The 25,120-nt window shown below is 38.4% G+C and overlaps 1 protein-coding gene across 2 annotated transcripts in view; it reads right to left on the reverse strand.

The window, feature by feature from the left end:
- Positions 1 to 25,120, reverse strand: part of Xpo4 (exportin 4) — an 84,371-nt gene that overhangs the window by 53,817 nt on the left and 5,434 nt on the right. Inside the window, exons 1-4 of one of the 2 annotated variants that reach the window (XM_075949774.1) lie at positions 20,326 to 20,431; positions 15,157 to 15,311; positions 14,905 to 15,046; positions 10,542 to 10,680 (exon numbers count right to left, since the gene is read on the reverse strand). In XM_075949774.1, the coding sequence (XP_075805889.1) occupies positions 10,542 to 10,680; positions 14,905 to 14,999 (234 nt within the window). In that variant the 5' untranslated portion in view covers positions 15,000 to 15,046; positions 15,157 to 15,311; positions 20,326 to 20,431. Of the gene's footprint in view, positions 1 to 10,541; positions 10,681 to 14,904; positions 15,047 to 15,156; positions 15,312 to 20,325; positions 20,432 to 25,120 lie in introns of those variants that run through there. The other variant, XM_075949773.1, reaches the window with a different exon arrangement.

Below are 25,120 nucleotides of genomic sequence, written 5' to 3' on the forward strand. Positions count from 1 at the left end.
CCTCTTAATATCAATGAAAATAAGCACAGGTATGTAACTTCATGCAGGCTGGAGAGTTCAGAAGTTATCTATCAAAGGTGCTTTCTCAAATGATGAAAGTTCTCTGGATACTCTTAGCTCAAACTTTGTGCACACATATACACTGGGTTTTTGTTGTTAATAATTGGCTGTACTGAGAGTTGAACCTGGGTCATTGTGGTCATATGGCAAGTGTGTTCCTCATCAGAAATGAACTTAGCCCTGCCCCCCCACACACACACACTCAGCTTATTTCAAAATATACATTACTTTAATACAAAAGTTCTTTCAGCTCTAAATCTTCAAGAAAATATATGTGCCTGTTTAAATACCAATGTGGACTAAGGAAGATGGTTTGAGAAATCATATATAAGCCCCTAATAATGAGAAAATTATCCCTGTCTTACTGCTCAAAGAGATTTCAGACAGTTACCAAGTAAAATAATCTTCACTTTAAAATGGCTTCCTTTTAAATGGTTAAAATGCCAGGCGTCAGCTGAGCATAGAGGCATCATAGTCCATAGTTCTTCAAATCCTCAGTATTTGGAGGCTGTGGCAAAGAAATCACTTGAAGCCAGCTTCCAAGACTATATACTGTGACACTGCCTCAAACATACTCCACAGAAAGCTACCACTGTGTCACAGATACAGCTAAATAAAATCGATCATCTGCAAATGTGATCATATGTATAAATACACATAAACATATTTGTGTGCACATGAGATTCGGTGGGGGAAATATACTAAATAAAATAGACAAAATTAAATTAATAAAACTTGTAGGAAAATATTAACTCACTAGACCTAATAACTTCTAAGACAATATTTAATAGACTATATTTTTGTAACTTAGTCTTAGTATTTCATCCATCCTTTCTAAATAAGACCTTATTGTCTATAATATTATCAAGAGTTAAAATATTTGAAAAATATCTTCTTAAAACAAGAAAATTAACTTCGGAATCTCAGGTAAGCCATCAGTCACGGAGCACAACTCACACATAAACTTAACGTGAAAACACAGAAGCTTGTTAAATGCAAACTGCCATCATTCTTACTAAGAATGCTCTAAAATACCTTTCCACAAGAAATCTACAACTTAATGCAGGCTGGTTTCTGGTACTTTCACAAAGTGGTATAGTTTCAAACTATGATCATATTCAGATTATTAGTACAATGCCTAATTGATTATTAAAACATATATTCACAATAAAGATTTGCTTTCATATGAAATAAATATTTCCTAAGCTCATATTCATAGTAAAATGAATGGAGGAAAAAAACAAAGCAAAGCTGATAAGAACCTTGCTGGGTGACTGAGGCTTCCTACAAGTACATTGCCTTTAGCTACACAGTATAGCTGAGCAGACGGAAGCCAAGAGGCTGGCTGCATCAATAAACAGAGCCACCCCACAAGCAAGCTCACATTTAGGATGCAGACATTAACCCTTAAAGGCAAGTGAGCATATAGTCTCATTCTCCTATCCCACTAACTAAGGAAAAATGAGAAAAGAACTCCTAACAGTGGAAGGGATCCTACAGAGGAACACTCCTTTAGCCCTTATTCTCAACACATGAACATCAAGAACAAAATGTATTCTCATTACAGGTTCGGCTTTCAAAATTATTTTTTCAGTCTATGAAAATGATACAGTATGATATCAATCTTAGAAAAACTAGAAGGTGTTCGAGCCCAGCCTGGTCTACAGAGCTAGTTCCAGGACAGGCTCCAAAGCCACAGAGAAACCCTGTCTCGAAAAACCAAAAAAAAAAAAAAAAAAAAAAAAAAAGAAAAACTAGAAGGTTAAAAAAGTTCAAAGAAGATAAAATTAGCTACAATCTTTTTGTCTGAATTATTATTGAAACAGTTATTTATAGCTCTTTTAATTTCTTAGTGTTTATACCTGTATTAGTTATAGAACAGCTAACAATCTATAAACTTTGTACTCCTTTTTCCATTTTAATTTTAAAACAAGAAATGGTTAAGTGCAAACTTCTGTATTTCACTACAACTCTTAGAAACACAGGAAATCCATGAAGACAATTCTACAATAAGGAGAAAGCAAAGCCACTGTGAGCCCTACCTAAAATCATCACTTTCCAAAGAACCGAATTCAGCAATATTTTCAAATACTACAAAAACCTAAGAATTCAATCTCTCATTAATTTGAAAATCTTGTATGGATACGAGATTAACATCATGAGCTCTAATTACACTACTACTCTAACTAAAGGCTGCCAATTGAATAAACTCATTCCTTGGAGAAAGTGAATCAAGAACTGATTATAAAGGAACAAAGCAAAGCACTCTGCTATATATCAACAATAGTTCTCCCTATTCACAAAACAACTAAGAATACCATAAATGTGTAAGATTCTCCATTCCTATGTTTACTCACTTTCAGTACTTAACTGACAATTTAACCCCCTTACAATGACACTTTATCCTCACTCATTATACCGTAATGCAAAGCAAAAAGCAGTGCCAATAGAGAATTTCCCAGGTCAGAAGTAAGAACTAACCTTGCTTGGGAGAGAGCACCAACTTTGGGTCTCACTTACCACTGGAGAAGGTTCCTGTCTGCTTGCTGCAGGCATTCAGTGCTCAAGAGACACAGTGCCGTGCCTTTTACTCTCCCTCCAGCGACCAGCACTGTCAAGTGTTATCCCTGCCCTGGCAGTCACGGCCAGATAGCATTCTATACTATAGACAATGACTCTGATACTTAAGAGGGTCAAAAACAAAAGCTGTCATTGGAATTTCAGTGAAATCTGATGAAAACCGAGAAACAGGAGATTTTCATACCACAGAGGGATCTGACTGAACCTACAAGCACAATTCACAGTTTTAAGAAGTTATCACAAGAATGTTTCACTTATCTAAGGTCATAAAGAATAAATTCATATCTGTTACTTTCTAAATTCAATAAGTTTGTATCTGTTAGTTTCTAAATTCAACAAAAACATTTTAAAAACTTACACTTTGTACATTTTTCTAAAAGAAGTTCTTTTATATCAGTTATATGTCAATAAATAACTACTTGGGAAACCACTCAAGAAAAAAGGATGTCAGCTCTCCTTGCTTGAGGATTATGTCTACTTCACAGGTTCCCTCAAGTGCCCTTTGTGATAGTCTACAGTTCACTGCTGCTGGCAACATAACAACCACCAGCAGACAGTTTACTGGTCATTCTCATTTGTTAATTTAGAAAGCAACTAACAAAATCTATTGTGCTGGTGTCCGAGATACATTATAAATAAAAATACTCTGTAGGAATCCTTAGGGATCCAAGATGCCTACTGTGTAGACCAGAGAAACAGAAATATGTAAATTCAAACATTCTGTTTTTCATTTAACTGTAGGCAAGGCATTTCATAATCATGCTAATAAAGTCTCATCTCTAATCCAGTTATGGTGGGTTCAAATGCAATGATAAATTGTTAAGTGTTGGGGGCTGTGAACCCAGACCCTGAATTTCCTGTAAACAACTTGTCCAGCTGCTCTGAGCAAAACAACTTATTTTTCCTGTGTTTGTAGCTACTCTGAGCATGAGACCCTCAGGAGTTCCTGATGGCAGTGGTTTCTGGTGGGTTTGCGTAGGGCGCGGCTATCAGTTAAGGATCCATAAATAAGTGGCTCTGGTATACAATAAAGGGGCATTCTATTTTTTTTTTTAAGATTTATTTATCATGTATACAGTGTTCTGCCTACATGTATGCTTGCACACCAGAAGAAGGCACTAGATCTCATTATAGATGGTTGTGAATACATGTGGTTGCTGGGAATTGAACTCAGGACCTCTGGAAGAACAGCCAGTGCTCTTAACCTCTGAGTCATCTCTCCAGCCCCCAAAGGGGCATTCTTATTTCAAGGATGACCTGTGTCTCTGTGGTTTTTTTTTTTGTTTTTTTTTTTTTTTTTTTTTGGTTTTTCGAGACAGGGTTTCTCTGTGGTTTTGGAGCCTGTCCTGGAACTAGCACTTGTAGACCAGGCTGGTCTTGAACTCACAGAGATCCGCCTGCCTCTGCCTCCTGAGTGCTGGGATTAAAGGCGTGCGCCACCACCGCCCGGCCTGTGTGTTTAAATCTCCAGGCCCTTGCACGGCTCGTGGATGGTCCTGTAGTGCAGCCACAGCACTACAGGCGTAGTACCATAGTATGCAACAGTAGTATGAACGGTACAGAAAGTACTATATAAATGCTGCAATTAGAATAAGGTAGAGTGAAGGTAGTATTTTTATAATCATCATTAAATGGGGCTGCTGGTCCTACCTCTTAACTACCATCTAGTTCTGTCAAATTAGAATGCAAGATAAATTATCACTTAGGAATAAGAAGAGGACTGTTAAATACTGCTTGAATCAATGACACAGGAAGAGGAAGAAAATAAATGAATGTTTCCTAATATTTTCGTAAAAGATTAATTTTTATGTGTATGAGTGCTTGCGTTTAGGAATGTAACCAGAAGAAGGCATCACAACTCTTGGAATAGGAATTACAGACAGTAATTCTGTAGGTGCTGGGAATCAAACCCAGATCCTCTACAGGAATAGTAAGTGCTATTAACTACCGAGTAATCCTTCTTAAATTCTACTCCCATTTTTGTTGTTTATAAATTTAGAACAATAAAGCCAATAAAAAACAGTGCAATAAAGTCTCAATCTTATAACTCATGAGCTGAGAATGCAGTTCAGCTAGTAGAATGCTTGCTTAGGATGCATGAAGCTCTGCTTTTGATTGCAGCCATTGCATAAAACCAAGTGTTGGTGTAATTCTGGTTCTTGGCTGTAATTCTGGTACTTGGGAGATGGAGAAGTCCAAGATATCCATGGCTATATCCCAATTTTTTGGCTCAAGCTGAGATACATGACACCCGCTCTCAAATTCAAAAGTTTACTTACTGGGTGACAATTTAAAAAACTCTGTCTTCATATTAAAATTCTTACAATAGCACTCATACTTCTCTTCAAAGTCATTCATTTCATGCTGATGGAAAAAAAAACCCTCAGAGACAGCTTGCCTTCCTCGTTCACAAGCACAAGACCCCAGCTGACAAAATAGAATGCTCTTGTTCAGAGGGAGGATTGTCTCTTATAATAGCCTGGCTCTTGCCTCAGGATCTTTATTACCAAGAATAAACTGTATGAAAGGTTGCCATACTATATAGCAGACCTCCAGCTGCTCTTCTAAGAAAACATCAATGAGACTTTGCGATAAGGGAGATTAACTAGGCTATCACATCTAAGGGCAGCCCTGGGTAGACAAGTGAATTTCTCACCCACTTCTGCTCAACATGAAAAACAGGAAGAAAGGAGGCTTAAATGCTGCATTAACCATCTTTCAAAATGATTTAACATAGGCTTAGCTTATTATGTCTAAAGGAAATAAAGCAAACATGAAATAGATTAAAATTACAGTTTCTATGTCAGCCTCAAAAATAACTTAAGCAAAACAAAAGAAAAAATATATATCCTAAGATACCTTTTCATTTTAGGAAAGTGAACTTCCCTAGCTCTCTCAAACTAGTTTTGACAGCAGGCCTGATAGTTCCCAACTGAGATGAAATAAACACAGTACCCATCACAATCACAGAAGACAGCCTGCTCACAAAGATAAGCATGAAATGACACAGTTCTTAATTGCACCAACAACATACTATGGCACATAGAAAGCTATACCATCTGTAAGAAAAGGTTTTATGTCCTACTCTGGTTTGTTTCTGTTTTGTCTTATTATTTTTAGATAACTATTTTTTTCTTTTCTTTCTTTCCTTTCTTTTTTGAGACAGGGTTTTTCTGTGTAGCCCTGGCTGTCCTGGAACTCACTCTGTAAACCAGGCTGGCCTGGAACTCACAGAGTGCTGGGATTTAAGGCAGGAGCCACCACCACCAGTCCAGATAACTGTATTCTAATGATAAAGAAAGGGTGTAGATTCAAGTGCCTGGGAAAGATATGGGAGGAATTGAAGAAAGAAATATAATTAGGATATACTGTATTTAAAAAAAAACTATCTTCAATAAAAATGTAGTTTTTAAAAAAGGTTTTATGAAAGCTGAAGATCTATATCTTTACAGTGATAAAGTAAGGCACTATGCTCAAATGTCCACTCCCAATGTTTTGCATGCTTATGAAGCTTCCTATAAAATGACTTGCAAGAGACCACATAATTCTTTAAAGCATTTAAAGAAAAGCTAAGCTGTGGGCTATTGTATATATACAATAATTAGCTTTCACCAGCAGATACGGTTGTCTGTTGTGGAATATTTCTTTACACTGTATAAATATGTGTTGCTATGATTTGCTTGGCTTAATAAACAAGCTGACTGGCCAATAACTGAACAGGATAAAGTTAAGTGGAAAAGGAGAATGATGGGATGAGGAAGGACAGAGTCAGAGGAATCACCAGCAGACACAGAGGGAAGAGGAGATGAATGTGCCATGCTAATAAAGGTACCATCACATGGCAGAATGTAAATAAGGAATATGGGCTAACTTAAAATGTAAGAGCTAGGGGCTGGAGAGATGGCTCAGAGGTTAAGAGACCTCTGCTCTTCCAGAGGTCCTGAGTTCAATTCCCAGCAACCACATGGTGGCTCACAACCATCTGTAATAAGATCTGGTGCCCTCTTCTGGTCTGCAGCATATATGTAGGGAAAACGCTGTATACATAATAAATAAATCTTTTAAAAAAAAAATGTAAGAGCTAGTTAGTAATAAGCCTGAGCTATTGCCGGAGCATCTGTAATTAATATTAAGCCTCAGAGTGGCTATTTGGGACCAGGCAGGTGGGACAGGAAAGAATCCCAACACTTAGAATAGTTATACAGGGTGAATTATTAGAGTTTATGCTTCCAAGATTCGGCAAAGAAAGGTTGGGAGGCTGCTAAGAACATGGTACCAACAATTGCTGCATGAGTAGCCTCTGAGATGATATTAGGACACCTGGTTTACATAGTAAGGAACTAATGCCCAGAGAATTTACAGTGTTTATTTGTTCCGGTTAAGTAGGTAGTACTTGACAGAGCTATAACTAAGTATTAATTAAAAAGAAAAAAAGTCAGTGCTCTACTGATGTGGGAGTGATTTCTTTCTAATCTGTTGCTTTCATTGGTTAATTAATAAAGAAACTGCCTTGGCGCATTTGATAGGCCAACCCTTAGGTGGGTGGAGTAAACAGAACAGAATGCTGGGAGAAAGAAGCTGAGTCAGGCAGTCGCCATGATTCTCCCACTCCAGACAGACACAGGTTAAGATCTTTCCTGGTAAGCCAGCTCGTAGTGCTAAACAGAATATTAGAAATGGGTTAGATCAATATGTAAGAGCTAGCCAATAAGAGGCTGGAACTAATGGACCAGGCAGTGTTTAAAAGAATACAGTTTCCGTGTAATTATTTCGGGTATAAAGCTAGCCGTGCGGGCGGCCGGGTGCCAGGAACGTAGCCCGCCGCTCAGATTTCAACACTCTACAGTTGCTAATTGCCCCAAAACCCATGTAAATACTTCATGAGACTAGTACAGGAAGATAGATAACCAACACCAATATTTTGAAGGAAAGCAGTCAAGCTATAGTTTCTGGCCAGTGAAGGTTCATGGAGCTTACATTTTAGAAGTGACAAGAGGGAACTGAGTTATCTGACTTAATAGCTCCTCAGGTCAACTCTTTCTTAATCTATAGAAAACCATCAAATAGGACCAGCTGAATGGCTCAAGAGATAAAGGTACTTGCCACCAAACCTGGCATGAGTTCTATTCTTGGAACTCATGGTTTAAGGAGATAACTGACTCCAAAAGATGTCCTTTAACCACACAAGTGCTATGGCATACACAATACACACATGTATATACAATAGCAAATGGAAGGTTTTAAGGAAAAAAAGACATCAAATGATTTCTATTATTGGCACCTCTTCATATATCAGATAAAACCACCATACAAAGGTTTCTGGCTATTGATTGTTTCAGCATGCTATTTTCCTACCAAAGCTCTACTTCTTCCTTTGAAGGCTATTCATGTCTCTGAGACTATAATGAAGCCTTAAATTCTTGGACTGTTCCCACAAATTCTTTATCATCCAAGAGAAAGATACATGAGAACTTTTCACTAGTCTGCAATCTCATTTTCTGGACCTACCTAAGGGGCTGGTTTCACACCTCTCTGTAAGGACAAGCACAAATGGCAATGTGTGCTTTTCACTCAACACATAAACATAGAGAATTTTTTTGTTTGTTTTTCGAAACAAAGTTTCTCTGTATAGCCTTGGCTCTCCTGAAACTCACTCTGTAGACCAGGCTGTCCAGAAACTCAAAGATCTGCCAGCCTCTGCAAAACAGAGATCCACCTGCCTCTGGCTCCTAAGTGTTGAGATTAAAGAGCTTTGCCACCACCACCCGGCTGCTTTTTGCTTATTTGTTTGAAGTATAGAGGGTTTTTTTTTTAAATTTAATGTTTCGATGTGGCTAGCGATCTCATTCTATCCTATCATTGAAAATGGTTCTACATACTGAAATGTTAATAATTTAGAATTCCTTGGTCCTGTAATTAGAAATTTTACTTTAAAAAGAAAACCTTGTTGCATATGGTAGCACACACCTTCAATCCTAGGGCACTGGAAACTAAAGAAAAAGTTCAAGGACAGTCTGTTATTGTGTTACTGACTAGTCTGGAGCTCACTATATAAAAGACTGTCTCAAAACCTCTATGTATGAGGTATGGGGGGAGGGCAGATATATATGTGTGAGGTATGGGGCAGGGTATATATGTGGGGGGTGTCTATTTTGACAATTTAAAGAATATCAAGGATATTAAATTTATCCAAATGTATGTACTGTGGATATAGCAAAATGTTTTCTAACCACACTGTCTGTTCTATCACTTGTAGAACATAGTTATTTTGGTGGCTCAAACAAGTCTAACTATCAAGCTGCCATGAACTACTTTTTGTGCTACATCAAATCTATGTAAGGAAAAAGAAGAAAACTCAGTCCCCATCAGGAACTAGGAAAGGCAGGACAAGTTACCTATGCTGTATCCTCCCAGTGCCAAGAGACAAGCAGGAGGGCAAGGGTAAGCTGCAGACCCCTGCACTAAAGCCCCAGCTGGAAGAATCAACAAACTAGCCCAGGAAGCATTATTCACAATCTCAGTGTCACAGTTCTGGTCTAACCCTGTCCACTGCAACAAGCCAGACTATCAAAATGAAACAAGATGCCCCAAAGCAAAAACTAAGGGGGGGGGCAGCAATGTAACCCGGAACACCCAGGGTAGTAAGCACTGGCTGCACTTAGACTCACTGCCATGACAGGGAACACTACGAGTTCATGCAAGTCATCTGACCATCATTCTACAATGTCCTGACACTAGCACAGGTCTACATTGGAAACTACATGAGGGAGGCGTGTGGTTCAGAGCACTGGACTTGCCTGTCAAGGGTCTGGGCTCAAGTCCCACCATGACAAATAAACAGTGCCATACCTCTTACAGAAGAGTCCTGAAGAATGGCATATAGCCTCACACAGATAGTTCTCAGGTAATTCAAGAAAATAAATTGTGACTAGTTTAAAAAAAAACTACCAAGAATATTTAACATCTGATACTTAAGAATCAGAACCCCAGTTCTAGAGGGATCGATCTAGAAGGATCAATCAGAGCTGGTCTGTAATACCAACTTCTGCTTCTCCAGCCTCTGGCAAAATTACTACAAACAGACATTCCCGAAATGTGGACAGGAGGGGAACTCATGCTCCCTGAAGTAATTTGGTCAAGAACAAAAGCCTGGCATCTGCTCACCTGTCAGAACCATCTGAAGTCATGGTGTACTTAATGATTTTTATTATGCCAGATACCACTTATTCTTAACTCAAGCAGGTCTGTAATTATCAGTACTTTCCAATGCTTATTAAAACTGAGGGTGGGGAAATGTTCAATAGAAATGATGGAGAATAATGAAAACCCAAGTGCAGTGGCACATGCCTTCAATCCCAGAATTCAGAAGGCAGATCTCTGAATCCCAGGCCAGCCAAGGTTACATGCTAAGCCCAAGTCTCCCCACCCACAGAAAAAAGAATATCATGATATATTCACTCATCATGCTTTACAATTAATTAAAATGATTATGAGTACAGTAGCAACATATAAAAACATAGACTCAAATAAAAGGCTAAATATATATATATATATATATTTTTTTTTTTTTTTGGTTTTTCGAGACAGGGTTTCTCTGTAGCTTTAGAGGTTGTCCTGGAACTAGCTCTTGTAGACCAGGCTGGTCTCGAACTCACAGAGATCCGCCTGCCTCTGCCTCCCAAGTGCTGGGATTAAAGGCGTGCGCCACCACCGCCCGGCTGGCTAAATATATTTTATCTATATTATATACACATATTTAAAAATCAGAAGAAATGCCTAAACAAATAAAACTGCTTGGCACATTAGTTTGTATGCTTTTGTTTTATACTACTATTGCCAAAATGCTACTGTGATAGGCAAAATGAAAAAATTTTATAGATACAAGCAGTTAGCATACTTACCACAGTGGGATTGCCACTACTTATCAATTGGCTGACTTCATGAAAAATGCTTTTGCAGTCAATTGACTTATCTAATGATCCTCGTTTTACAATTACGGCTACTGCTAATAGAATCTGTTCCCGAACATACTTTTGGAGGCTGCAAAACATAAAAAGTGTGAAAACATTTACCTATATCTACTATTAAGATAAATGGCACCTCTGAGTGACATTACAAACATCCATTCCCAGCCAAGGCATTCTGTAAAAGCCTATTGATCACAAGGGCACGGAGACTTAAATGCCTCTTCAGAACCCCTTCTTAAAGGTTAGCCTACAGAAACAGCAACCTTATAATGTAACCTCTCAAATGTCACAAAGATGTGCCCTTGCACCCTTGGGACAATTCACATCCCTTACCATAGGCAACAAGACCAATCCCAGATTTCCTGGAAGAGTCCCAATGTCCTATTGTCCTGATTAATTATTAATAATGCTTACCTTTTCCTTTCAAATGTGTTTCAGTTTGGACTTAAGTTATACATTTGGTTCATGCACTTTTAAAATTTGCGACAGCCAAGTGCCTTCTCTTCTCTCTAACCTCACCCTTCCCATACACTCAGTACAGCAGGCATATGGAACTCCTCAGTTCCTGGCTCCACACTCTGATACTGCCAGGCCTATGAACGTCTATTCCCTCTGCCAAAACCATGGTGCCACTTCCTGCAGAAAGCTATCACTAAAGGCTCAAGGCACCAGCATGTGGCATGACTTACCTGTCACAACTGAACTCTATCCTGAAGATCACCACCCCACTTCTAAGCACACTAGTATATGTAAAACTCAGAATTTACCATATAGAAGGCATTTATTGAACATCTAATTTCAAGCATGTGTCCCTACATCAAGACTAAAGTCAAAATATTCCTACAAAATACAGATTTGGGCCGGGGGTGATAGCATATGCCTTTAATACCAGTATTCAGAAGGCAGAGGCTATTGAACCTCTGAATGCCAGCCTAGTCTACATAGCAAGTTCCAGGCCAAGCAGGACATCATAGTGAGACCCTGCCTAAAATGGGGGGGAGGGGGATTTCTACTGACAAGAATTTGAAAATTAAAACATTTACTGAGCTTTATGCAGGGGTTTTATTAAATTAACATGTTCAAAAAACACTGTTAACTCCACTAATTATCAGAAAGTTAGCAAGAAATATCAGTCGCAAATACAGGCAAGGTCACAGAGTCAATGTAGCAGAACAGGAATGCACACTTCTTTCCTGACTATTATGCACCTGTCCCTTGGAAAGGAGGCACGGTAACAAACCTGTGCACGTAGTGGTGAGGACCTAAATACATAATCTCTGTGTACACCAGACTGTACAACATAAGTTATCTGTATAATCCTACCTATATAGTACACCACATTTGCGACTTGACTTTAATCCACACTAGCAAGTGGATTAGATAAATTAGATTCTATAAAATAATGTCAATGTCATTAAAGACCAAAAAAAGGGAGCAGAATTACTCTGACTTTAAAAGGATGTAACAGGAGTTGGAGAGCTGGTTTAGCGGTTAAGAGTACTCGCTGATCTTGCAAAGCACTTAGGTTTGGTTCCCAGCACCTATTAGTAGCTCAAAACCACCTGTAACTTTTGGGGCACCAGGCATACACATGGTGTGCATATACACATACAGAAAAAATACCCATACAAAGCAGCTGGAGAGATGGCTCAGCAGCCAAGAGCACGTTCCCTGCACACACACACGGTGGCCCACTACCATCTATAACCCCAATTCTAGGGGATCTGACACCTTCTTCTGACCTTCACAGGCACACATGTGGTACACAGACATATATGCAGGCAAAAACCTCATACATAATAAATACATCTAATAAAAATTAAACTACTCATGCACATAAAATAATTTTTTAATTTAAAAAGTCATAATAACTGAACATAACATCTAACTTGTAATCGAACCCTGGACTAAAAGACAACATATTTTACCTAATGTTAGAAAGAAAACATTAACAGAGACAAAGAGACAGACTGCATATTAACAAGAAAAATGGCCTATGATGGAAAGATATACCTAGCATTAGTAAAATAATTGAGGAACTCAGAATATGCAATCAGAATGATATTAAGTAATGATATAAACAGGACAATTAGGTCTAGACTATTGACAGTGTGGTCTCAGGAAAGACACACTCAAGTATTTAAGATGAAAACATTGTAGTGTGCATGGCAGTTTGCTCAAATGTGACAAGATGTTAACTGAGTTGCCAGGCGGTGGTGGCACACGCCTTTAATCCCAGCTCAAGAGGCAGAGGCAAGGCCTGTGAGTTCCAGGCCAGCCTGGTCTACAGAGTGAGTTCCAGGACAGCAGGGGCTACAAGAGAAACCCTGTCTCGAAAAACAAAAATGAAAACAAGTTAACTGAGCTTCTACCGGGAAAGGGGTTTGTGTGTTCACTGTGCTGCTGTGTCATCTTTGCCAAAAAAGTTTTAAGAAGTCCTCAAAATAGTGTAGGGAGGAGGCAGTGCTTACCTATCATACACAAGATCTTGGGTTCCACCTCCTGATACCATACGCTAACACACACACAGCCGGGGGGAATCAAGTGAACTTTTTCAACATAGAACTTTTCGTAATCAACTCTAAAATAGTCTCTAAACTAATCAAAATGATTTGAGAATGGAATTAATCTGGATAGCAGAAGAAAGCACATATATAAACATCAAGGGATACCTCTCCCACATTACATCTACCCCAGCTCTCAGGGTTCTGGGTTTCATGGAATGGAGTGGGAAGGGCTGCCAAGGAGGTCAAAAGTTCTACTGAGACCCCCGACTACTTAGGAAAGACACCCTGTAACAACAGTTGACTTAACCACATGAAAAGTGCCATCAAATCACTGTTCGATGAAAGTAAAAACGGAGCAAAAACCCAGAGAAATAAAGAGGCTTTATGACAATACTAGACCTGGGAGCAAGGTGTCACAAAGACTGCTCGTCAGCCACAGGGGTCTAAATACTAAAGCTACTAGTGGCATACAACTATTTTTTTTTCCTTTCAGTTTTTAGTAATACTCTTATACTGTAGGTTGAGCTTGCAGTGATCCTTCTGCCTTTGCCTTCGAAATCAGAGATGTGATGCGCCCTTCCTAGTTTAAAACAAAACAGAAAACCTGAGCTACATACATACTCAGCCCCTAATTCTTTAAACTCTTGCTACAAACATAGATAGATTTTATAGTTAGTTCCTTTTATTATATAAATATAAACGCAAAGATTTTCTCAACTTCTTTTTAACCCTAAGAATACACTATCAAATTATATTTCAAATTATTTTGCCAGGGTAAAGATCAAAACAACCATCACTATCATTAAAATATAACAAAAATGTGTCTATTCCATACAAGAACAAACGCACAGGCTTGGTTTTTTTAAAATATTTATTTATTTATTTACTATGTATACAATATTCTGTCTGTGTGTATGCCTGCAGGCCAGAAGAGGGCACCAGACCTCATTACAGATGGTTGTGAGCCACCATGTGGTTGCTGGGAATTGAACTCAGGACCTTTGGAAGAACAGGCAATGCTCTTAACCTCTGAGCCATCTCTCCAGCCCAAACGCACAGGCTTGTAAAAATGTTTAAACATTAACGAAAATTCACTTTACCGCTCCTAAAATCTGATCTTTTTCAAAGTAAACAAAGAATTTAGTGCTTTTTCTTCTAAAATATTTTCTATGCACACACATGTACCATTTGGCTTGTTGATGGCTTAATTTTTTTCCTCTTCCTCTTGGGGATACGCAGCTACATTTATATTACTTAGCCAATGCTAAGCTTCGTAAACATATTAAAAGAAATAAAACATCCTACCACACACCAAAGAACAAGTCAAGGTAAGTTCTGACAGAGTCAAAAGTAAAGTTGTATTTATAATCAAATTCTTCAAAATTCAACAATAAAGCTATTTTCTTTAGTATCAGAAACTTAAGGAAAGTTATGATTTCATCAAGTATGAAAGCCAACTACAATCATATGTATGAATTTTCTTTTTTTTTCCAAAGATTTATTTATTCTGCCTGCATGTATCCCTGCAAGCCAGAAGAGGGCACCAAATCTCATTACAGATGGTTGTGAGCACATGTAAGGTTGCTGGGAATTGAACTCAGGACCTTTGGAAGAGCAGGCAAAGCTCTTAACCACTGAGCCATCTCTCCAGCCCCATATATGAATTTTCAAACTACAAGCCCTAGGATAGAGCTTGCCCATAAACATCATCATTAAGAAGAAGGGATCTCTAAAAGGACAGATCAGAGGCTGAACAAGGGTATTTTAGCAGTGCTGCCCCAAGTACTTACTGAGGCCTTTGCAAGACATAGGTTAGGAGGAATGTTCTCAGCGACTCAATATTGCCTTTTTCCAAGAGAACCCATTCTCGGACAACTGCTTCCATTATGGCTGTGGCAGCTTGAAAAAGGACATAGTCCACTTTACTGGTTTCTGGGAAGAAAATTAAAATTTCTCTTTAAACAGTAATTCATATGATCTTGTGTATTTTGCATTTATTAATTTTAAGACAGAACTTTTCAGACAAGGAATAAGATGGTTACCTGTTCTGTTTTTAATCCAGTGACCTTGCTCTAGCACCACAAAGAGGTTAGTTCCTCTCAGAAGACACCTCAGGCAGGTGGCAGCTAATCACCGATCACAATTTTCACAAACTTTCCTCACCTCTCTTCAACTGTTACTTCCAAAGCATGAAGAACTAAAAAATAACACAGCTTTAAAAGGTAAAAATAAAAATATGAAGCAATCAGAAAGTGTACTAAGAGATTCTCACCCTGTGCAAAACTGGAATGTTTTATTTCAAAAATATCTTATTAAACTGGTCTTTGAACATTACTATTTATGATGAGTCATGCTGCCAAAATACTGCAGCTTTTAAGTAAGCCTTCAGCAGGATGGCCCACCTCAATAGCAAGTTCAGAAATAAACAGCCACGTGGAAGGTCTTTGTCTCAAATGGTCAAGTACAATGAGCCACATTTACACAAGGTGAGAAGTTCTCCTTACTTTTCTGATTGCAGTACTGATCAAACTGAGTAATCCCGAGGCTACACTTAGAATGACCCAGCTACCTGGCAAACTCGGAGGAACTGAGCTAAAACCTGAACCAGAGAAAAAATAGAAAATTAACAAACCTTAAAAATATTTTATACTAATTGTCTATTTTTTCTCTTAATGTATACTGCTACAGTTTTCAAACAGCATTATTAAAAGGGAGAAACAGTCAAAATGAAGTCAAGAAAAAGTAGAAATTCTCTGAGGTCTACAAAATAACCATGTGAAACTCTTAAGTCTGAATAGACTTCAGATTATGTACCAAGATCACTGGGTATGAGTATCTGAAAGCCACAAGAAATAAACTCTAGACCTAGAATGGTGCCCTTCTAGAACTCAAGATAGAAGTACAGACATGCACTGTTTTCTTTCTAACTCAAACTCGGGTCATTAAAAATGTTACTAGTGTTCCTAACACATTAACTATGAAAATCCAGGAGGAAAGGTGCACCGTGACTGAGAGTATGTCCCTGTAGACAGGACTTCTGAATACAGCAAAAGTAGAAAGAACCAATCTGGGCCTTTTGTTTCTACATTTTGATTAGTCTGTGCTACTGTTATATAAACTGACTGAGATGATGATTAGAAGTCACAAAAATTTAGAAACTTTAAAATACAATAAATGATTTAATTTTTTAAAAATGAATAGTTTCTGAAAATGCGATCTCATTACTAAAAAAAAAAAAGTTTAACTTTCCAAGAATGAGGGTGGAGTGGTAGATTTTATTCTAAGAGTCAAACAATTTTAGCCAGAAACAGGTTATATCTATCTCCCTTAAGAAGAAATATGACTATGTCTGGTGAAGGTAAGTTAAAGAATGTCACTATAGATTTCTCTGAGAGGATGATGGTTTGTCTTCATGTCCATCTACAATGAAATCCTTAACTACAGATTTGAAGAAGGTAAAATACGAAGGCTTCACAGAATGTTAGGAACAGCAAAGATCATTGTCTTCAACTGCTGTCTATTACAGATACAGAAACTGATGTCCCAATGGAGAGGAAATGTGAGGTCACATGACTCTCTAAGCAACACTAATCCATGCTAAGCACATGCCACCAAAGGCAAGACCAAGTAGGCACTTGTCAGTCACGAGCCCTGAAACACCCTTATTTTAAACTACATATGCCTCTACCCTAGTCTTTTTTTCTGTCCTACATAAGAATGACATTGGAAAGTTTTCAAGAGACCCTTGTTAACTTTTCTTCAACATCTACTTCTACATGGCAGGAAATGAGGGTCTAATTTATTAAGAAACTATATCTAAAGAATGGAGAAATACTGGAAGAGAAAGTAAATTTCTAAATTGAAAAGTAGGACTTTTTCAAAGAGCATTGCAGTTTCTGATAAACACTATTATTACCCAAAGAGTATATTTACACATAGCATAAACGTGTAAGAGGAGCTAGAGCACTCTGCACGCTAGCCAGTACTCACTAGCAGAGCTTCTTCATACACGCAAGCCTCAGTCTCACTGTTCCATGAAGATGACTGACACTGCAACGTCTTCCTGCTGAGCTGACAGCTCAAGCTAGAATGTCTGTCTCCCTGGACGAAGAGCTGCTGCTGGCTACAACAGCGCTGCAATCGCCTGCTTGGGGCTGCTTTCTAGAACGTCTTCTTTGCTACCGCAGTAACTTCAACAGTTATGGACTAGGAATCATTTGGGGGTGAGCATTCAAGACATGGTTTCTCTGTGTAGCCTTGGCTGTCCTGGAACTCAAACTCAAAGAGATCCATCCGCCTGCTTCTGTCTCCCAACTGCTGGGATTAAAGGCGTGCGCCACCACCGCCCAATTTATAATAAATTATATTTCATCTCAAACATGACAGCACCCTTTGGAGAAAAACTGAAAGTGAACTGAGTAATAAAGGGAAACTAATCAAAGAGTGTTCTCAAAACAAAGTAAGTCTACTACAGACGATCAGCCGCTGCAGTCTGACTGAAATCACACGGCTGTAACTGACATGCCAGCTCTCTGAGCAGAATGACACCTACACCTACCAAAGAGTAGTGAAGTCTCAGTGGAAAGATAAAATTGGCAGCGTTACCAAAGACAATTTTCCAAATACAGAGAAGTCACATTTCCTAGCCCTATTGGATATTCTGGTTTGTTTCACTGTGTGCGGGCTGCCTAAGATAAGCAAATGGAATCCGATTCTCCCTGAGAAGGCAAAGAGGTGCTACAGAGGTGACTTCAGGAGTAGTAAGCCAGTTCCTCACATTTCTTGGTTATTTCTTTAGCAAGAATTAAACTCAGGCTTGTTTGTTCTTAAAAGAAATATTTAACCCTAAAAAACTAGTAGGTTCCTGAGTGCCAAAGATTTCTTAGGTGAAATAATCTAAAAGTTCATTTGTGGGGAAATACCCAAGCATGCAGTATGTACACACATGCATACACACAGAGGCAGAGGCATAGATACACACAGGAGCGCGCGCACACACGCGCGCACACACACACACACACAAGAGCAAAGAAAGCAAAAAATTAAGGGAAACTAAAGGGTAAGAGAAAGAAATGAGGAAAAATGAGAAACACATAAAACTGAAGCTAGCAGTAAAGGAAGAGTTTTAAGAGGACAGAGAAGGGAAGCATCAAAGAGAAAAATCTCCCCTTTATCAGAATATATTTCCCAGACATTCTACAAAATGACATCTAATCCCTAAGTAAGAATGTGAAAATTCTGAGTTGTGATTGACTGCCACTTGTATGAGAAGTCTTCTTAGAGGAATTTGCCCTTCTGTGCTGGTGGCAACTGAGTAAGGGGTTAAAAAAGATTTTTGGTGAAGTTTAGATGCAAACATTATGTAATCAAGGGCTTTGCAATACATTAATGATAGACAGTGAAACCCAAGCTGACTTTGAAAGCACGACTAGAATTAAGCACAACTAGAAATAATGATACTGCTCTTTCCAGTGTGTCCAGACACGCTGAGCCCTTACGAAAGCCACCGTACATCATAAATACACGTGCTCTGAAACAAGAGTGCTATAAGAAAATAAGTGCTAACAAAATGCTTATAACTTAGTCACCAATGACAGCTGCATTCAACAGAAAGTCAGATGACACACTGGGGAACCCTAGACGAGGCAGGTGAAGTATCTAACGTGAACTTCAAATTCCAATTACTTTAGGTTAACAGTTTAACACAATGGTCTCTCACACCTGTTGATTTAGAATAATTGCAAGGTAAGATGAGGTCTTAACCCCTTTAACCTCTTTAGGCCGATGTCTTAGTTCTTTTTATTTAGCATTAATTAAATACCATACAAGTAAAAGAACACATTTCTTAGTAACAGAAACAAATCCATTCAAGTATAAAACTCGACCACTGGTAAGTCCATAAATGGCCTCACTGCATTGAAAAGACACCTGTTACAACTATTGCTCTAAAGGTAAGATCTGAATGAAACAGCTACCTTCCTATTGTTGCTAGCTTCTGTCAGACAAAACAGCCATGTATTTTAGATGGTCTTCTTCAAAAAACAAAAGCCCTAGTAAATAAAGTAATGTGACTATGTTTACTTTATTGTTCACACATGTTTATGTTTATTTATGACAACATGGGCATCTCCCAAGACCTTAAGAAGCCATGCCCATGAAGGCAAATGGTGTCATTATTCTCATTGCACAGATGACAGAGGCCCAGAGAGGCTGACCTCTTCAAGTTGACAATGTGCAGCACGCACCATTGGCAGCCAGAGCTCATAATTCAACAGAACTCTTCCACTACGACCAAACCTCTCATTTCATAACCCTAATATGTAAACAGTTTAGAAGAGATGACCATCATCATAGTTTATTTCTGTATGGAAACCAGAGTACTGGTAACAGACAAACCCTACCAAAATCACAAGAATAAACAGTCAGATGTTTTAGATCCTATCAAGTCATCAATTTTGTAGCAATAAATGGACTCAAAAACTTTTAAGAAGCTTAAGTATGAGCAATATGAAAGACACTTCCCACTAAGCAAAAAGGCCAACATAAAATATAAAATAAAAACAATGTTGGGCCATGGTGGCACACGCCTTTAATCCCAGCACTTGGGAGGCAGAGGCAAATGAATCTCTGTGAGTTCCAGGCCAGTCTGCTCTACAGAGTGAATTCCAGAACAGCCAGAGCTACACAGAGAAATCCTGCCTTGAAAAACCCAAACAAGTAAATAAATAGATAAATAAATAAATAAAAACAATGAATGAAATCTCCCTTTTTATTATTATCAAAAATATAGAAGAGGCAAATGGCAATATCAGATACAGCTCTTACAAAGTGCCATCTTTGACAAGGGACTTACCATCCCTAGAGTTGTTTGAAAGAGACCATTTCCATAGTATGTGTCAGAGAGAACTCATAAAGTAAGTTGACAAAACTTACAAACCACCGCTTTATTTATTATATCGATAACTTTCCCAGAAGTGACTAATATGGCTATAAGGAAGCTGAGTTTAAACCAGTTTTTACAAAGAACAACTGGAAAACAACTAAGAGAGAACATACATAACTACCCCAAACCTAACAGAAAACCATTAGTGAAAGGGACTAACTGCACAAAGGGACTGAAAGGGATTTATAACAACCAACATTCAAGACAGAAAAAAAAAAAAACCAAAAACGGTTGATTATGCCAAAATATTTTTAAAGAGAAAACTTACCCAAAATATGCCTGCAAACTGCAAATGGTGATTTGGATTTCCTAAAGGATAGGAGTATGTGCTCTGCATGCTGGCGTTGTTCATTACTGACCATGGAAGGTGGGGCCTTTAGAGTAAAAACAAAGACAGAGCAACCATATGAGAAAGCCTGTACGACACTGATCCATTCGCCCACTGTGGAGAAAAACCTTTCACTTTGAGGAGTGGGAAGAAGGGAAATTTTTTTTTTTTTTGCTTTAAGTTTTTAAGGAACTACAGTACAGAACTTCAAAATAAATATATAAAAATACAGTTCCAGGAAGAAACAAAGAAGCAAGCTTTGTCTCCTAAACTGTTTAAAGCTGCCTAAATCTAGAAAAGGAACTACTTTAAAAGATAGGTAATATCCTCATCCTTTGCTTCAAAATCTACCACTCAGACTAATTTAACTAACTTCAAATGCCAAAACTTTTCAGTACTGAGGAAACTGAATCAAAGTTATGAAAAATCTGCAAATGTTACCTAGAATTCATGGACCTCTATAAATTCTCTGAATACTAAATTCAATCAGCCAAAAAGCAAGATATCTACTTTACCAAAACAACTTCTGAAGTCTGCCTAGACTTTTAAATTCCAATTTGGTGCAATAGCCTGTCTTCCAAAGCTGTTTCCCTGCTAAAGCATACTTATCCAAAATACATATTCCCATTACATGGTTGAAGGGGAAGATATTGGAAATAACATTTATTGTTCTACAATTTACCTGGATCATATTAAGAAAGGCTATCGTGCCGGGCGGTGGTGGCGCACGCCTTTAATCCCAGCACTCGGGAGGCAGAGGCAGGCGGATCTCTGTGAGTTGGAGACCAGCCTGGTCTACAAGAGCTAGTTCCAGGACAGGCTCCAAAACCACAGAGAAACCCTGTCTCGAAAAAAAAACCAAAAAAAAAAAAGGCTATCGTTCTGGGTGTGGTGTCACACACCTTGAAGAGAGGCAGAGGAAGGTAGATCTAAGTCTGAGGCCAGCCTGGGCTATAGAGAAAGCTCCAGGCCAGACAAGAACACATGTTGACATAGTGAGACAACATCTAAAAAAAAAAAAGGAAAGGAGGGAAGGAAGGAAAAGAGTTTGTAATTTTAACAATACCAGAGATTCTTAAAGATGAAAACATTCTCCAAATAAGCAGTGTAACATATTATGCATTATCGTCTCTCTGAACACTGTACACTCCTCCCCTGTGAATGTCTGTACTAGTTAAAGCCAGTGCACACTATTCCTAAGGTTACAGCACCCTCTACAGTTCTCCAGAAAAAAAAACAAAACTTTCTATTACAGAACTGAGTTTAATTGGATTTAGTAACAAAATATTGGGAGCAACTAGCTATATTACAAGTTCTGTCCTTTCGCCTGCAAACTGTTCTCACCAGGAGAACAGAATGAGCTGTGTTTCAAGGTTTCCATCATTAACACTGCATTTAGTCAGCACCGCCCACTCACAGCTGTGTGTACAAATCAACACGAGGTTACCTGGGGAGGGTCTGGATCATTTTTCCTCTCATGGCCCTTATGCTAGCTATTTTATAAATAAAAACTCCTTCTACAGCTAATGAGGCTAAACTACTCCGCTACTCGCTTTTATAAAAAGTAAAAGTATGAAGATATTAATGTATAGTATAAAATGTAACCACCTATTTGGATATTATACACACAATAAAATCACCAGATCAACATATGTGGCAGGACAGAATATACTTTAGATTCCTAAATCCAGAGCTATAATTTCTTTATTGAAAGAAAGCTGTTGTTCTGTACGTTTGTTGCCCCAGGTAGGCTGAGGCAGAAAGATCACTTGAGCACAAGAGTTCAAGAGCATCTGATGATGTAAGAATGTAAAGTACTGGGCTGGAGAGATGGCTCAGAGGTTAAGAGCACTGGCTGCTCTTCCAGAAGTCCTGAGTTCAATTCCCAGCAACAACATGGTGGCTCACAACCATGTATGAGACCTGGTGCCCTCTTCTGGTGGGCAGGCATACATGCAGACAGAACATTGTATACAATAATAATAATAATAATAAAGAATGTAAAGTACAGCAGTTTTACACCCACTGTTTGAAAACTTTATTGTACACTCACGTACAGATGATTAAGTGAAGTTTTAAAATGTACTTTTTTAAAGATTTATTTATTAATTATGTATACAGTGTTCTGTCTGCATTGCTGGTGGGAGTGCAAGCTGGTACAACCCCTTTGAGAATCGTCACTGTGGTGATTTCTCAAAAAATTAGAAAACAACCTTCCTCAAGACCCAGTAATAGCCGGGCGATGGTGGCGCACGCCTTTAATCCCAGCACTCGGGAGGCAGAGGCAGGCGGATCTCTGTGAGTTCGAGACCAGCCTGGTCTATAAAAGGTAGTTCCAGGACAGGCTCCAAAGCTACAGAGAAACCCTGTCTCGAAAAGCTAAAAAATAAATAAATAATAAAAAAAGTATACACACCATAACCAGCCTATGTGATCATTCTAATTGTTTTATAAGTCTAAAGATGAAATTTATATTCATAAAGCAACAGATTATGTCCATCTTCTCTTTAGCAATGTGTGTACTACTGATATTTTATAAAGTACCATGTTTTGAAGATGCAAGACCAAGAAAAGGAGCCAGAATAAGAATATATGGCCTGTTAAAAATGGATATCTAGAATCCATTACTAGTGCATCTGGACAGTGGGGATGCCAACTAGAAGAAATAAATCAGCATATTTCAAATAGGATCAGTAATTTACAAAACAGAAGATGAATGCAGAGATACACAAAGACATGTGTTGTACAACACATAGCCACTATGTAGGGTGCAAAGGAAGTCCTGAGTGAATTTTATGTGTTTTGACATGGGCACAGACTGTTGCAGACCAATTAGCCCATGGAAAACCGACAAAGCCATTTACCCGCCAGTCTAAAGAGAAATAGTAAAGCGTTTCTTGAGAGTCCAAGTATAGCTTATGAACAATGTGTGCCAAAACTAGACGTTGTAGCTTCCTCCTCCCAGATACTTACAGCCTGATATTGCATATGTACAGAGACCTCCTACCCAAACTAGCTAGCCCCTCCCCCTGTGTGATACCTAATAAACACGCTGAGGTCCAGTTTGAAGTGTTAGGAGAGTGGAAACATTAGAGAACCCCACTTTACCCTAGCTTCACTGTACATGTGTCTGTGTGTCTGTCCTTAATCCCCTCACTTCCTCTAGCCAGGGTTTTAGGACCCAAGTCATATTGGATGTGACACACTAGCACATGTGTTGTGTACCACTGCAAATGTCAACAGCCTCTTATGGCCACACTGAGAGCAAAGCAAGTGCTGGCAGCTCACAGTACTAGAGTTAAGTCGATAAGTATTTACTTAGTACTCCAAGACTGTTGATTTTATATGCTTTGATGTGAGGTTATATGATACATTAAGGTACAAAAACCAGCTATAATTTATAAAGCATTTACTATGTGCCAGATATTATACTAAGCACTTTTAACATAAATTACTTTTATAACTTTTATAACTCTCAAGGCATCCTATTTTAATTTTTCTTACCTTTATTTGTGTAGGGGTGTGTGTACCTCAGCACACCAACTTAAGGAGTTGGTTCTTGCCTTCTACCATGTGGGTCTCAGGAATCAAACTAAGATCATCAGGCTTGATGGCAAGAACATTTAGTTGCTGTGCTGACCCCTAATTCTATTTTATTCTTTTTATGATTTCATTGTCCTAATTTATTTAATTTTGTAAGATTTATTTAATTATGTATAGGAGGGGTCTCTGTGCATGTGCATGTGAGTGCAGGTGCCCTTGAAAGCCAGAGGCATAGGATCCCCTAGTGCTGGAGTTAAGGGAGATTGTCAGTCACCTAGCATGGTGCTAGAACCTGAAGTTACATCCTCTTTAAGGGTAGTACCTGTTGGCCACTCAGCTGTGCCTCCAGTCCCATTCATTACTCTATTTTAGAGGACACTGACATTAACTGACTTGCTAAATATCACACACACCATCATTGTTGGAGTAAAAAAAAAACGGATATTCCAGATCTTTTACTATTCCATGATTTCAATAACTTCCACATGTACCTACACACACACACAACTTTCCTATGACTACTCCACCTGGTAGGTAAAAGCAAATAATTTTATAATTAAACATGACTATATTACAGATTACAATAGTTTTGATTAATTTGTAAGATAAATGTTGAGAAAATAAAGTCTAAGCCTGTTTGGGGAAGTAGTCCTCAGCTTCCCCAAATATATATACAGTCATTTCCCCCTCATCAGTTATGCTGGCATTAAAAAAATTAAGATTGGGCTGGAGAGATGCCTCAGAGGTTAAAAGAACTGACTGCTGTTCTAGAGGTCCTGACTTCAATTCCCAGCAATCACATGATGATTCATACCCATCTATAATGAGATCTGGTGCTCAGAACCCTATATACATAATAAATAAATTTTTAAAAATTAAGATTAATATACTCCCCACCCCAGTCTTGTTCAGATTCTCACTCACCACCTCTGTTGACAGTCTCACAACAGCCACAACTCCCAAGACCCACCAATGGGCAACTCAAGGTAATTATGGTGGTAAAAGGACTTAGTATATATAGGCCATAGGATCCCACTCCCTTCTGCATTTAGTCATTCATTTTCTTCATTCAACGTAATACTAAAGCAACTGCTCTATGACAAGCCTCGTGCCAGATACTAGTATAAACTGTCAAGGGAAAGCAAGCAGGGTCCCCAAACTTAACATATATTAAGAGCCTAACAGCATCCGT

This window comes from Microtus pennsylvanicus, chromosome 15 (genome assembly GCF_037038515.1).
Source record: "Microtus pennsylvanicus isolate mMicPen1 chromosome 15, mMicPen1.hap1, whole genome shotgun sequence".
Taxonomy (NCBI): Eukaryota; Metazoa; Chordata; class Mammalia; order Rodentia; family Cricetidae; genus Microtus; species Microtus pennsylvanicus.